The sequence below is a fragment of the Purpureocillium takamizusanense genome, chromosome 2 (genome assembly GCF_022605165.1).
Source record: "Purpureocillium takamizusanense chromosome 2, complete sequence".
Taxonomy (NCBI): Eukaryota; Fungi; Ascomycota; class Sordariomycetes; order Hypocreales; family Ophiocordycipitaceae; genus Purpureocillium; species Purpureocillium takamizusanense.
Genome location: NC_063069.1, coordinates 4,395,323 through 4,407,787, shown reverse-complemented (window position 1 = coordinate 4,407,787; position 12,465 = coordinate 4,395,323). Strand labels below are relative to the sequence as shown.

The following is a 12,465-nucleotide window of genomic DNA, read 5'->3' as shown; positions in this document are numbered from 1 at the left end:
ACAGAGACACGGTGACCAATTTGGACGGTCGTGCTCCGGCTGCTAGCCAGTCAGACCGTGAGTGGATTCACAATGCTTTCAAAGACAAGAAAGTCTTCCCTGGAGTTACCGGTCCGCAGAGAGATGAAATAGAACGTCGCGTCCAGTCGACTTCAGGTATAATATTGAGCATTCGATCACTTCAAGACGACATAAGATACATAAGTATTGCGGCCGATATAATATGGTTTCACGTTCTCGGGGAAGAGGCTAGAACTATGGCAAGGCTCAGAAAACTGTCATTGCGAGAGGTGTTGCGGAGTTGCTGGGTTGATTCGCCACCGTATGTTGAGATCCAAGAGGGCGTGTTCCAAGCAGTGTTGGGATCACCGTCCTTCGATTTTGCCTACACTCAACTGATGCTAGCCGCTCTCCGCCGGTTCCCTTATTTGTCTAGCTCGGAGCCGAGGGTGGTGAAGGGCCCCCGGGCAGGGCAACGCCGGACGCCAACACGTCAAGACTCCAGATGCGTGGCTCTCCTACAGAGACGAGCTCATCTCCTCGGGTTTCGTAGCCCAGTTCTTGAACAAGTCCTCAGGAGTCCAATGTTACCTTTCCAAGGTGGCTCGTTGGTGCCAGCATCAGAAATGGAGGGCTTTAGCGAAGCAAACTATTTGCGCCAGCCAAGTCACCGTTGGGGAACTCCGGTCCTACAAATCTTCAGTGTAATTCAAGACTCTGCCTTCATCCCGACAATTGCTACTGTGTCTCCGAGGTCAGGCCTGAGCGTCTTATATATCGTGAAGCAATTACTGAACGTCTTTCTCAACTTCACTCCCACGGGTCCGTACTATCTCACAGGCGAGGTTATTTCTCTCAACACCGAGAGTGTCCGAGGAGATCGAAGCTCATGGACCGCGCCATGGATTGGCAGGCAGCGCGATGAAAGCTTCATGTACGACCAGCACATGATGGGGGCAATCAGCGATCAGAACACCTTCAGCACCGTGGACAATCCTGTCAGCGGAAGCATTCGGCCTGCAATAGAAGGCCCGTATGGTCATAGCGTCGAAGGAATTGCTATGGACGACGCGTCTACGGGAAACACTGCTCAGCTCGAGAGTGAGAGCGCTCTCCAGCGAAGTCAGCACCTTTCGCCGGGCTTGCCGGAGCATCGCGAAATTGACGAGTGGCGGTCCGCGCTCTCGTGTCGTATGCCTCCACGGTCTCTCTCTAACTTTCCAAGTTCAAATAATCTATCGCACCCTTCGTCCAGGGAGCCTAAGAGCAAGCATATCCTTCGTCGTCGAAGAGTTAAAATGATGAAGGCCCGGAACGTGGGAGCATCAGCGGAGAGAGCTTGGCGCCCACCTGTCCCAAGCTCTGCCGGTTCCGAGTGCAGCACATCACCAATCATCGCCCGCCCCAATGTGGCCCTCACAAGCGAAGCAGCTCATACCCACCGAGACTCATTGACCCAAACCACAGCACAGCGGTACCATAGCTCGTATGCCTTGCCGGATGGACACCACACACTTTCCCGCAGCAGGCGCACCAACGATTCTGGCAACGCGAGTACTAGGCCTGCGTTGGAAGGGAGTTCAGTATACTCGCATTCCACTGGGGCAAGCTTCAACATGGCGGCGGACCGATCCTCGTCGTCGCCCGAATTTCGCCTGAGCTGCGTCAGTCTCCCAGTACTGTCCTCTCCAGACAGCTTAACTCACTCCGATGCTACCGCCCAGGCAGCACAAAGTTGCTCCCCTCCATGTGCACCGCTGGATGTAAGCCATCGCATGTCTCAACGAAAATCGCCGGAGGCCTCGGGTCTCACGTCTCAGCAATCATCGCCCAGCGCGGGAGACCGACAGAGCCGAGGTCATGCAAAGGGCCCTGCAAGACACGGAGATCAGCGACCAGATAGATCACCAACGTCCAGAAGGCATTCCCCAAAACCTTTCACAACCCCAAGGGCGCCTTATACGACTGATCACTGCAGGAGCCCGTCGCAACCTGCCAACGGATCTACGCTGGCTGCCAGTCCTGTGCGACCCCGTTCTGAGATCCCTCCTACGAGACCCCCTTCTTCACATCAAGGAGCAGACAGAGGTCATACAATCGGGAGATTTTCTCCAAAAGCTCGGGCACAGTCTACCAGTTATCGATGCAGCATCATGTCGCGGCCTACCAACGGATCTACGTTGGCTCTCAGTCCTGAACGACCCCGTTCTGAGATTCCCCCCACCCGTTCTCCTTCTGCGCACTCCGGAGTCACCAAGCGCTCCGGGTACTATGAACGACCAGATAGTCTACACAGGTTCAAAGGCCATTCTCCAAGTGCTCTTGCACAATTGCAGACGCGTGATACGACTGATTTTCGCCGTAGCCCGCCGCAGCCAGCCAGCGGATCTTCGTTGCCTGCTAGTTCGATACGACCCCGTTCTGAGATCCATACCACTTGGTCGACTTCTACGTCGCCACGATTCGCGAAGCGCTCCCAGTCCCGTCAACAAGACGATGGATTGCAAGAGAACACTCCAGGCACGTCCACCCAGTCGGAGTCTGTTGGCGACAGTATTTGCTGGAGTTGGTCGCAGCCTGCCTCCAGATCTACACCACTGCAATCTCCGTCTGGCCGGTGGGAGCGGAGACCATCTGTCTACCCAAGAAAAGTTCCCGAGTATCTCCGTGGATTGCCGTCGAGGGAAGCTTACGGCCAGCTATCAGGAACCCAAGGGTTTGAGGATAGCGAAGACGACTTTGTGTCTGTCGATTTAAATGATTGACCTGGCTGTCGCTAGTCGATTTATAGCCTCAGAATGGCTCTCCTACCTTCTTGAGGTACCAAAGGGGCCACGCAGCGCATTATGGTGACGGCGTCTCTGTAAATACCGTCATGTGCGTCTAAGGGGGTATGGACGAAGTGTGATGAATTATTACGGTAGCATGTACAGCATCAATTGGTAGATTTTGTCACTACCTGTTTCGCCTTGCTTTAACTTCAATGTAGAGCTGGTGCTGCAATGGTGAGCAACACTCTGGGTGGGGGGCTGAAGGCTGAAGCAATAGGGTACTGCCTTGTGAAGGTTCTGTTCTGTCCTGCGAAAGTCTGGGGGGTCGCTACTCGACCCTAGAACTGTCCCAGCCCAGGCCCTCGCTTTTGCAAGCCGAGGCGCCTAATCGTGACATGCTATTGGACTGCGCAGTGTTAAATAGAACCCCTCCTCAAGGTGAGTCACAGTAGGGGTGCAGGGGGGGTTGAGTTAGCAGCGGAAGGGTCAAGGAGCGCATGCCCACTTCCTTCTGTCCCAGGCGGCTCAGTCGAACCGACAGCCTATTCTGTCGGTCTGGTAGTCGTAGCCATGAAGCACGATGGGAACTAGCGCCAGGCCGACGTCGTTCATGGCCTGAAAAGGCGACAAAGACTTTCAAACTCCCGCAGTGCAGTGTTGGTTGGCACTTTGTCAATACAGTGAGCAGGCCTTAGAGTCCAGCGAGAAAGCAGTTTATGGTGTGAGTCTCCTGTTGCCGCATCTCATCGTTGTCTATACCCGTCTCGCCTTCCCTCCCAGGCTTCTCCAGTAGGCCCATCTCTCCATCGGAAGCTACAACACTCCCCTCACTCGCTGTGGCTTAAGCAGTGTTGAGTCCTCTGCTCCAATCTGGCGTACCGTTCTTCTGGCAGCTATCCCACTGACGCGCCAAGACAATAGCCCACATCTTCGTCAGCGCCCGAAATCCGAACCCAACGGACCCGAAATACTGTCTTGCCACAACGCAGACTTTTGGCCAAGCCGCTTGTTGAGAGACCGGGTCCTGCGATGGTAGGTTTATTAGCGCCGCCTGCGAGCAATATGGTTTCGCATACGACGAGAAGGCTGTGACCTCTGCCGGTTGCGAAGACAGGTTGACAACCCAATTCCCAAACTCGGAACACTATAGGATGAACTTCGCGCTGGGCTCAAACATGTCTACATAGAGTGGTCACACCTTACTGCACAATACAACACGGCCACACTGCCGCGCCAGTCAATCGTGCGTTGAGGCACCGAACACGCTGCTGCACAACCTCAATTTGAGATCCCCATCACCACCCCTACACGATCGACCACGGCCCGCTACGAGATCTACGCCACCTCGGTGGAGAGGGCTGAGACGCTCGGGCTACGGGGTGGTGAATAACTTTCCAATTTGAGTGAGTTGCCAGGCTGTGGTTGGCCAGCTTGTAGCCGGCAAATTGAGGTTCTAACTCTTTGAGGAGCGGTGGAGCCGCTTGTGTTGGTAGGCTAACCCCACGATCCGGGTCCCTGAGCGCTGCAGCCCCACGAAGAAACATCTTAACCAGGAGCGCATTTCTGCGAGGTCGCGGGAATCTGTTTGCGCAGGGCGCAGAGGAGTGCGCGGATGCACTTGAGTGCGAGCGTGAGGCTGCGGCAGCAACTCACCCCTCGCCCGCTGTGGCTCAAGCAGTATCGAGCCCTCTGCTCCAATCTCGCGCACAACTCCCCTGGCAGCTATCTCAGCGCCCGAAATCCGAACCCAACGCAATACAGGTACCGTCGTGCTTCAAGTCAGACTTTAGCCACGACCAGTGTTGTAACTTAGGGCGACCGATATATACAATAATCACTCGGCCGAGATACGGTGGTGCTTCTAGAAGGTCGCACTGCCGGCCAGTCAATCCGAACCAGCTGTGGCATCAAACGCACGACATTCCCCATCATCACCCCCACACGATCGTCCACAGCCCGCAAGCAGATCTACGCCACCTCGATCTCCATCTGCTTGGTGCGATCATCAGCTTGAGTGAGTGATCAGGCTGAGGCTTGCCAGCTTATGCCCGGCAAACGGACGTTCCACCTGTAGCATACTAGGGCGCCGTAGCCCCTTGTGCTGTCTGTGTTCTGTAAATAGCGCATTAAGCTTAATAGAGTTATCGACAAAATGGATGAACTAGGTGTACCGCCTTCAGATCGTCTCCGTGTGCCAACCTCGCGATCCAGGTCCCTGGGCGCTGCAACTAGAGATATCTCTACCAACTTTGTGTGTTCGCGTAGGCCGTACCTACAACTTCAACTAGAACAAAGTATCCCTGACCTAGGGTCGTTCTCCGGGCAACGCTCCTCTTACGACCATGTTCTTAATCGACTGCCCTGAGTAACGCAGGAGCAGGGTAACGCAATAACCGAATTATCCAGAGGAGAGCCCAAGAGTGATCAGTACTCCTCTGGGGGGGCTCCTGTACGATACACTGCCCTGTGAAGTGGTGCTTTTCCATCCTCAAGAACTCTGGGGGGTCACTACTCGACCCTACAACTCAGAGGGCGTGTGCTCGCCCTCGGGAGCCCTCAGAGGGGTGGATTGCAGAATGTGACTGTAGCGGGGGAGGACCAGTCAGGCAGCAACCAAACAGCAAGGGCCGGAAGGGTCTAGGAGCGCATGCCCACATCCTTCTGTCCCTGGGAGCTACGTCGTACTCATGGAAACCAGGTGCTCATCCTCACGCGTAGGCCTCCGAGTTGTGGTCTATAGTACTTGCCTGTGGATGCGACTGGACTTCACGCTGCATGCAGCGCAGTGCTCTGGAGGACGAAGACATGCCGCACATACAGGACAGTCCAACCCATGAAACTGACCTCTGACAACGCCGGGTGGAGGCCCGGAGGTGGCGCCGAAAGCAATGGCCTGCGGCTCCATCGGCCTGGTAATTGCTTCTAAGAACCCAGCGAGGGATCAATCCATGATGCCTATTCTCTCTGCTTCCGTCTCTTTCATTTTTGACTGCTGATTTGTGTTTGCCTTCGGGATCGTAGTGCCAATCTCATGTATTCTGTCCTGTGCCCTAGGTATGACAGCCATCCTACTAATGAGCTACAGCTGGTGTGATCAACTACGCAACCCACAAGATCACGACACTGCCCGCATCCGAGCCCAACCGATCCGCAAAACTGCTGTCTTGCCACAATTCCACGCGTTTTGAAGATACATGTTAGAGACCGGATCCTGTGACGCAACCACAACAGCAAGTCAGACGGTTTGACAGCCCAACTGCCATTCTCCGTATGCTCTAGTTGCTGGCAGTCTTGTACCAAGAAACCGAGAATCAGCTTTCTGAAAAAGCCGGTGGCAGCGCCCAAGTACCGCTCCTACCACGCGACAATGCTAGACCTCCCGAAACGATTGCCCACTGGCAAGGCCCTGCTCTTCTGGCCTGCCTTTGCCTGATCTCAGTCGCTCGAACCGCGCTAAAGGCGATCATGGGATGCTGATTTGAGTCTCTGAGCAGACCAGGATGTGCTCAATACACCAACTGGTCCTGAACCTGGGTGGTGCGGCGGAACACCTAGCCGTCGTCAACCTCACTGACTGCCGACTATTCGCAAGTCGTGGTCTCCAACTGAGGCAAGCAGGCTGGTCCACTGTCGTCGCCGACTGTGGCGAGCGTGCTTGTGGAAGGTTGCAACAAGTACACTGGAGACCCTCGTCTACAGATCAGCTGTATGGGAGGGTACTCTTTCCTCTGAGCGCTGCCGTAGTTCTGTTTGCAGACAGGCTCGGCGGCATCAAAGCCGCTGCCAGTGTCACTGCCGGGATACTACGATTCTCGCCCATAGTTGATTCAGTCACGCCGCCGTCGCTATTAGTCCTTTGCCGAAAAGAGACATGTTCCGAAGATGCCTTCTCGCATCATCTCACTACCGAACTTCTGTGTGCGCTTCGCGAGGCCCATCCAGAGGAATCCCGCAGCTTCAGCGAGGTCCGCCAAATGTGGTCGTCTCGTGTTCGCCACATCCGCATCATCACGCAGCCGGGTTCTCAGTGTTGGCCCGAGGTCAGTCAGGCGGCTGAACAAACATCAAATATCCGTTACAACGAAGGATATGGCCTTTCGGGCTGCCAGTTCCGGCGGCTACTGTGCCACGCCATGGAGTATTTCGACCAGGGAAGCGACGATACCTTCGACATTCTCCAAGCCCTTGGCGTGCAGAACCCTGTGACTGACCACGCCAGAGTGTACCTCGGGGCCCTTCTGCGACAAAAACAGGGAACTCAAGAAGAGCGAATCAAAGTAGCAGCATCATGTCTGGCTTTCAACGCATACAGAGGAAACGCATATGGTCAGTGACAGACTCGAGTGCTACAGCCTGTGCTGACTGGACAGTGTCCCACCCTGGGACGGTGGTACAGGCCCTCGCCAGTCGACTTCTGCGTACTATCGTCGACGATTACGATTCAATAATGGGAGTACTGCGACACTATTTCGTCAAGGTCGTTCAACAGCATATGGCACGAGAAAGCACAATAGCCGAGCAACACCTCACACTTATGCGCACCCTCCGAGACAAAGTGCCGGGCTGTAGCCTATGCTTGCTTAGGACCCCGGTTCACATGTTGACCTGTGGGCACGAGCTTTGCGATCACTGTGCAGGAGCACTTCGCGAGTGCCCTAAACTGGAACGATGTCGGCTTTGCAAAGCTGTCAATTACAGCGCCCTTCCTGTCAGTCCGAATGTTGCAGGCCCTCGGGCTCTTGTGGTCTCGGGGTCTGCTATTTCAGCTGTGAGATTTCTCTTAAAAATAAGGAAATTGCTTTTCGGGCATCTAGAGGATTACTTTGACCTCATTGCAAGTTCGGAGCCCGGTACGATGCCGCCTTTCTGAAGACGGTGATCCTGAGGTTGACTCCTAGAAGCAGCTATCGTTCTCGCCGAGTATTTCGGACATCAGAAATCTCTCCAGCAGTGCCTTGAGCTCGCTGATACGCTTCAGAAGCGGCCGACCTGGTTCAGGAGAAGAGCCGCCTTACCGAAGAGCCGGGCCCGTCTCTTGGTCCTAGCGGGAAATAGAGTGCATAGCAATTACGGCATTAGCAGCTTAGACGATGGGCAGCGCCGTCAGCTTCTCTCCCGACTCCGGCATGCATGGCACAGCGATGGCGAAAGCGAGAGCTTTACTAGACGGATCGCCCAGTCAGAAACGCACACCATCTGGGGTCGACGCGGCTTTTTGACGATCGAACATCATCGAGGAGCGGCGAGATTGTTTTCTAGCGGCGAGATCAAGACCTCTGCAGGAAAGATGTTTGCTGCCTTGTTCTTCCTCCGCCTGCAAAGAGCTCGCCCCACCAATACCCAGCTACCGATCATGCTGGACCTTGAGGTGGCCTGCCGGCTACCTGCGGGAGAACACCTGAACGCAGTAGTACACGCCCTTCTGGACCACCAAGTTCAGCTCTATTGGAGCCTACCAAGTGGGCGTCTTCCAATGCGCATGTGTGATCGAAAGTCCTGGATTAGAGCAGCAAAATTCGACGAGCCTCTCAGATGGGGACTGCGGGTGGAATCACCGTCAGAAAATACACAAATTCAGGTGCACATAGACAACATATACGCTCTTGGAGAGAAAGAAGAGGTTGGGAACTCTTCCCGTACTGTGACAGACTTCCTTACAGAGGCACGCGACGATTCCCGCAAAGACGGTGACAGCGACCCCCGCGTAGGCCCCGCAAGCTGCGACGCAGGGGCAGCTTACTCACATTTTGAACACTCATCCAGTCACATCGATGATGGCGCGGCGAGCTCAAAGGGCCAGCTGGGGCAGTTCGGCAAATCTATGAAGCAACTCGTGGATCAGGACGAGGAGTCAGTGGTGACTGAATTCGACCTTGACAGCCAACTTGTATCGTCAGCAACGTGCACGCAGTTCAGTGGACTCGAGAGCGAACTGGACGATCTTGGCAGTGAATTGGAGAGCATTCTAAGACAATGGGACTAGATTCAATAACATAGGAAATGTACCATAGAGGTGCCCTGCACCCCTCAGCTCAACCGTGACGATCAGTGCTGCCGAATGTACGCATCGCCCCCCTGAGACCTGGTGACCATTCGACGCCGTTTATTATCCTTCTTCTTCCTTGAACCATGTTCATTCTCATCAGGAGCCTTCCTCCTCTTAGAGCTACCATCTGGTGGGCCACATAGCCATGTCTGCCGACTCTCCGGCACCTCCTCGACCATCTTGGCCTCCAGGGCCCTTCGATCTGGACCTGGTTCAGAGGTGCCTGGTAAGGAACAAGCTACATGCGGCTCCGAGGGGCGGTGAGTAGCTTTTGTCGGCCCTGGACTTCGCGTGATTTGCATTGACTGGAGCAAATTTGGCTCAGAGCTATGCTGCAATGACGGAACTGGCCTCTGGCCAACTCGGCGCTGGGTATGGTCCATCGTCACCCCAGAGCGCGTATCGCAGCCCGGCATGGCCATCGAGTCGTGTGCGGGAATGGGTTGTTCAGGTTCCTCTGACGAGCCATCCAGTACAGATGCGAGCATCTCTGCCATGAGGCGGTCACTGTCGCTGGACTCAGACGTGCTTGGGGGAGTGGCCAGGCCACCAGTGGACCAAGACCCCGATGATCCCCGCTGGCGATCTGCCACCGTCTCAAAGTTATCGGGCCCAAGCACCGGCAAGAAGGGAACTTGCAGGGCTTGAATTGCCTGGTCCATCTCCGGCCAATCCTGACTTGCATGGGACACGTATCCCTGAGCGACGCCTTCCTCGGGGATGACGAAGATGGCCACTTTAGGGTTCTGCAACCTAAACAAGGCGTTCCCCTTCTTGAAGAGACCGGTGGTTCGTGTCTCCAAAGTGCGTCTGGACATTTTTGCGTAAAGGAATTTCGAGGAACAGAACAGTGATTACGATTCGAGTGTTTCGTGGTGTTTCGGGTGTTTCGTGGTGTTGGTGAGGGACCTTGTTCCAAGCGCGGGAACAACATCTTTATATCTTCAAAGATGAAAGCTTGATGCCAAAATATGGTCGCTATTATTAGTGCCTCGCGCTTAGGGCTCTGATGAAGGACCTGATTCTTCCCAACAAGGCGAACAGCGCCCACCTTATTGGGCGAATGTCGCCTGCTATGTTTAGCAAGCGCCGTCGTCGCGGCAATGAAGCGCCACGGGAGAACGGCATACGAAGACTTGATTACGGCAAACCGCACTCTCAACGCGGATAATTGAACATGTCCTACCTGTACAATGGCGTGTGTCTATCAAGAGTGGCTGTCGGGCCTACCTCCGCATCACCAAGCTCTCCTGCTCCAGTGCCATGGAGCAACCGTGAAAGATCATCATGGACGCGACAGAAGCGTATGTAATCACTTGGGCATGCGCTTTCGCCGTGTTGCTGATCTACAGGTGGCCGGAGCGGCTGCTGAGGCCGCTTCTTCGCTTCTTTGAACGGAGCCATATCTATCGAGGGGCGCGCAATGTCAGAAGGGTCCCCTTTCGCACCTTGTACGTGTGGGACCATCAGCGGATCACAATCTGTCACTACGCAGTCTTGTTCAGCTATGTCCTGGCCAACGGGCTGCTCTTTGCTCGGCCGGCATGGAGCGGTAGATTTCGCATCGTTCGAGCCAGCTCGGAAGAGGTACAAAGACGTGCCGCCGTGGCAGCCAGCATCAACCTGGTGCCTGTCGTATTTGGCGGTAGAACATGTCTATTCCTTGACTCGTTCAATATCCCTCTCCAGCATTACTACTTCGCGCACCATTGGCTGGCTCGGCTGGCGACCGTAGAGATGACGGTGCATGCCGCCCTTCACCTCAGCGCCGACCTGGGATGGACGGCACAGGCAATCTGCGGCCTCATTGTATTACCCTCTCTTCTATGGCAGAGGCCCTCGATGCACTAATAACGACGCCAGGTGATGATACTGCTTTTCCTACTTGCCGTAACGTCCACTTTGTGGCTTCGACGTCTCCACGGGGTCCTATTCTCCTTCGTTCACATTTTGCTAGCGATTTCCGCACTTGTTCTGTTGCTCCCTCACGTCTGGTTAGCTCGCCCAGCAGGAAGATCGCTGGAGGCTAGGATCCCCCTTACTGTTGCCGCAGCAATCTGGCTTTTCACCTCAATTTACCGTTTCGTACGGTTGCGAAGAGTTCGTGCCACTGTCACCACTATCCAAGATACTGCAGATTCTACGTGTTGGCGAAATCCCGGAGCAGCTCTTATAGACGTTAGCCTGCACCAGGCAATTCCCGTACATCCCGGGGCATACTTCTACCTGTTCTTCGAACAGTCAGGTTGGAGGCGATATCGGGGCGAACCCATGATGGCATATGGATGGGAAGGCAGCGGTGACACTGAGACTTGGCAACGAAACTCCAAGCAGATGAAAAAGCTTAGATTCCTCGTGCAGGACCGCGGGCGCCTGTCGTCAGCCTTATCGAGGCGGGACGTCGCGGTCGCCATAGATGGCCCCTACGGTCGGGATCCTCAGCTACACAAGTTCGACACGGTAGTTCTAGTAGCTGATGGTATCGGGATACTGGCCGTACTGCCTCTCGCGGTGCAGTTGGCCGAGCGACGCTGCTATGATCAATCGATCAAAGATGGCACGAATGGGCGCGACCCGCTGGACCACAGGCAGGAGCACGAGCTGTTCGCAAGCCTGCATCGTGATCGCACAAGAAAGATCAACCTCATTTGGATCATGAGAGAATCTCGCGAGTTTAACTTGGCCAGGGACAGGTTGGGGGAGCTGGCTGCCCTTGATCCCCACAAAGTAGGTGCATCGAGCAATTCTGTCGATTGTGTCACGTCGCACTGACAACATGAATGGAGTCACTGGTTCACTTCCTCATAATTGCACCCGACGACGAACCCGGCTCTAAGCAGGCAATGACTGACAGGATACCGGAGTTGTTCAGAAAGCACTGGACTGTTCGGTCCTCCTGCAGGACGCTAGATGAAACGCTTCGTCGCTACATGGGCCATTATCTTGAAACATCACCAGGCGACTGCGCCGCAGCAGGTACGCGGCCGTATTTGCCCCGCCTCCGCCTGGCCCCGCTGACCGGCCCAGCTTGCGGCACCGCCGCGTTCCGAGACGCCGTTAACGGCGTTCTCTTGCAACATCCACGGCCCACGACATTCATAGAACTCGAGTATCAGCCCCGATACGCCGTGCCCACTGATCAGGGCATAGAAAAGCAAGAACCGCCGCCCTTGCGAAGCTTGGGAACGCGTAGCCTAAGCGACCACGGTCGCGTGGCGGCCTATGATAGACATCATCGACGCAACGTCGTGCTCAATGCGTATATGTCGCCGCAATTCGCGGATATTCCCGGAGACAACACGTGGCGGGAAGCTGAGATTTGGCATTCGCCACCTGGCCATATGGCGTACCTCCACAGCGCTCCTAGAGAGACCAGTTGGAAGGCTGATGTTCTACCAGGCGGGGGGCGGGTCATGACACGAAATGTGCAGCGAACGGCTTATACGGAGGACTTCGAGTTACATGGCCTACAGTGAAATTGCGGGGATTTATAAGTGCGTGGGCTGGCTCCATGCATACCGATGTCATGATTCGCTGTTTCACTCATTCAGGGCAAGCAATAAAACGCACAGTTACTGCATATCGTACTACATGAAGCCATCCCGCGTTCGTGACAGCGAAGACGGGGCCGCCAGTCTCCACAAATGT

General features: G+C 55.1%; 4 protein-coding genes across 4 annotated transcripts; 3 read left to right on the top strand and 1 right to left on the bottom strand.

The window, feature by feature from the left end:
- Positions 1-1,461: 1,461 nt before the first annotated feature.
- On the top strand, positions 1,462-2,919 carry JDV02_003115 (uncharacterized protein). Its single transcript, XM_047984208.1, has one exon. The coding sequence runs from the start codon at positions 1,617-1,619 to the stop codon at positions 2,763-2,765; it is 1,149 nt and encodes a 382-aa protein (XP_047840182.1). The 5' UTR covers positions 1,462-1,616; the 3' UTR covers positions 2,766-2,919.
- Positions 2,920-5,937: 3,018 nt separating this feature from the next.
- JDV02_003114 (uncharacterized protein) lies at positions 5,938-8,766 on the top strand. Its single transcript, XM_047984207.1, has 3 exons — positions 5,938-7,097; positions 7,142-7,621; positions 7,673-8,766. The coding sequence occupies exons 1-3, from the start codon at positions 6,272-6,274 to the stop codon at positions 8,752-8,754; spliced, it is 2,388 nt and encodes a 795-aa protein (XP_047840181.1). The 5' UTR covers positions 5,938-6,271; the 3' UTR covers positions 8,755-8,766.
- Positions 8,767-11,283: 2,517 nt separating this feature from the next.
- On the bottom strand, positions 11,284-11,595 carry JDV02_003113 (uncharacterized protein; the record flags this gene model as incomplete). Its single annotated transcript, XM_047984206.1, has 1 exon — positions 11,284-11,595. One exon carries the CDS (start codon positions 11,593-11,595, stop codon positions 11,284-11,286), a length of 312 nt encoding a protein of 103 aa, XP_047840180.1.
- An 82-nt stretch (positions 11,596-11,677) lies between these two features.
- Positions 11,678-12,293, top strand: JDV02_003112 (uncharacterized protein; the record flags this gene model as incomplete). Its single annotated transcript, XM_047984205.1, has 2 exons — positions 11,678-11,793; positions 11,845-12,293. The coding sequence occupies exons 1-2, from the start codon at positions 11,748-11,750 to the stop codon at positions 12,291-12,293; spliced, it is 495 nt and encodes a 164-aa protein (XP_047840179.1). The 5' UTR covers positions 11,678-11,747.
- Between the last annotated feature and the right edge of the window lie 172 nt (positions 12,294-12,465).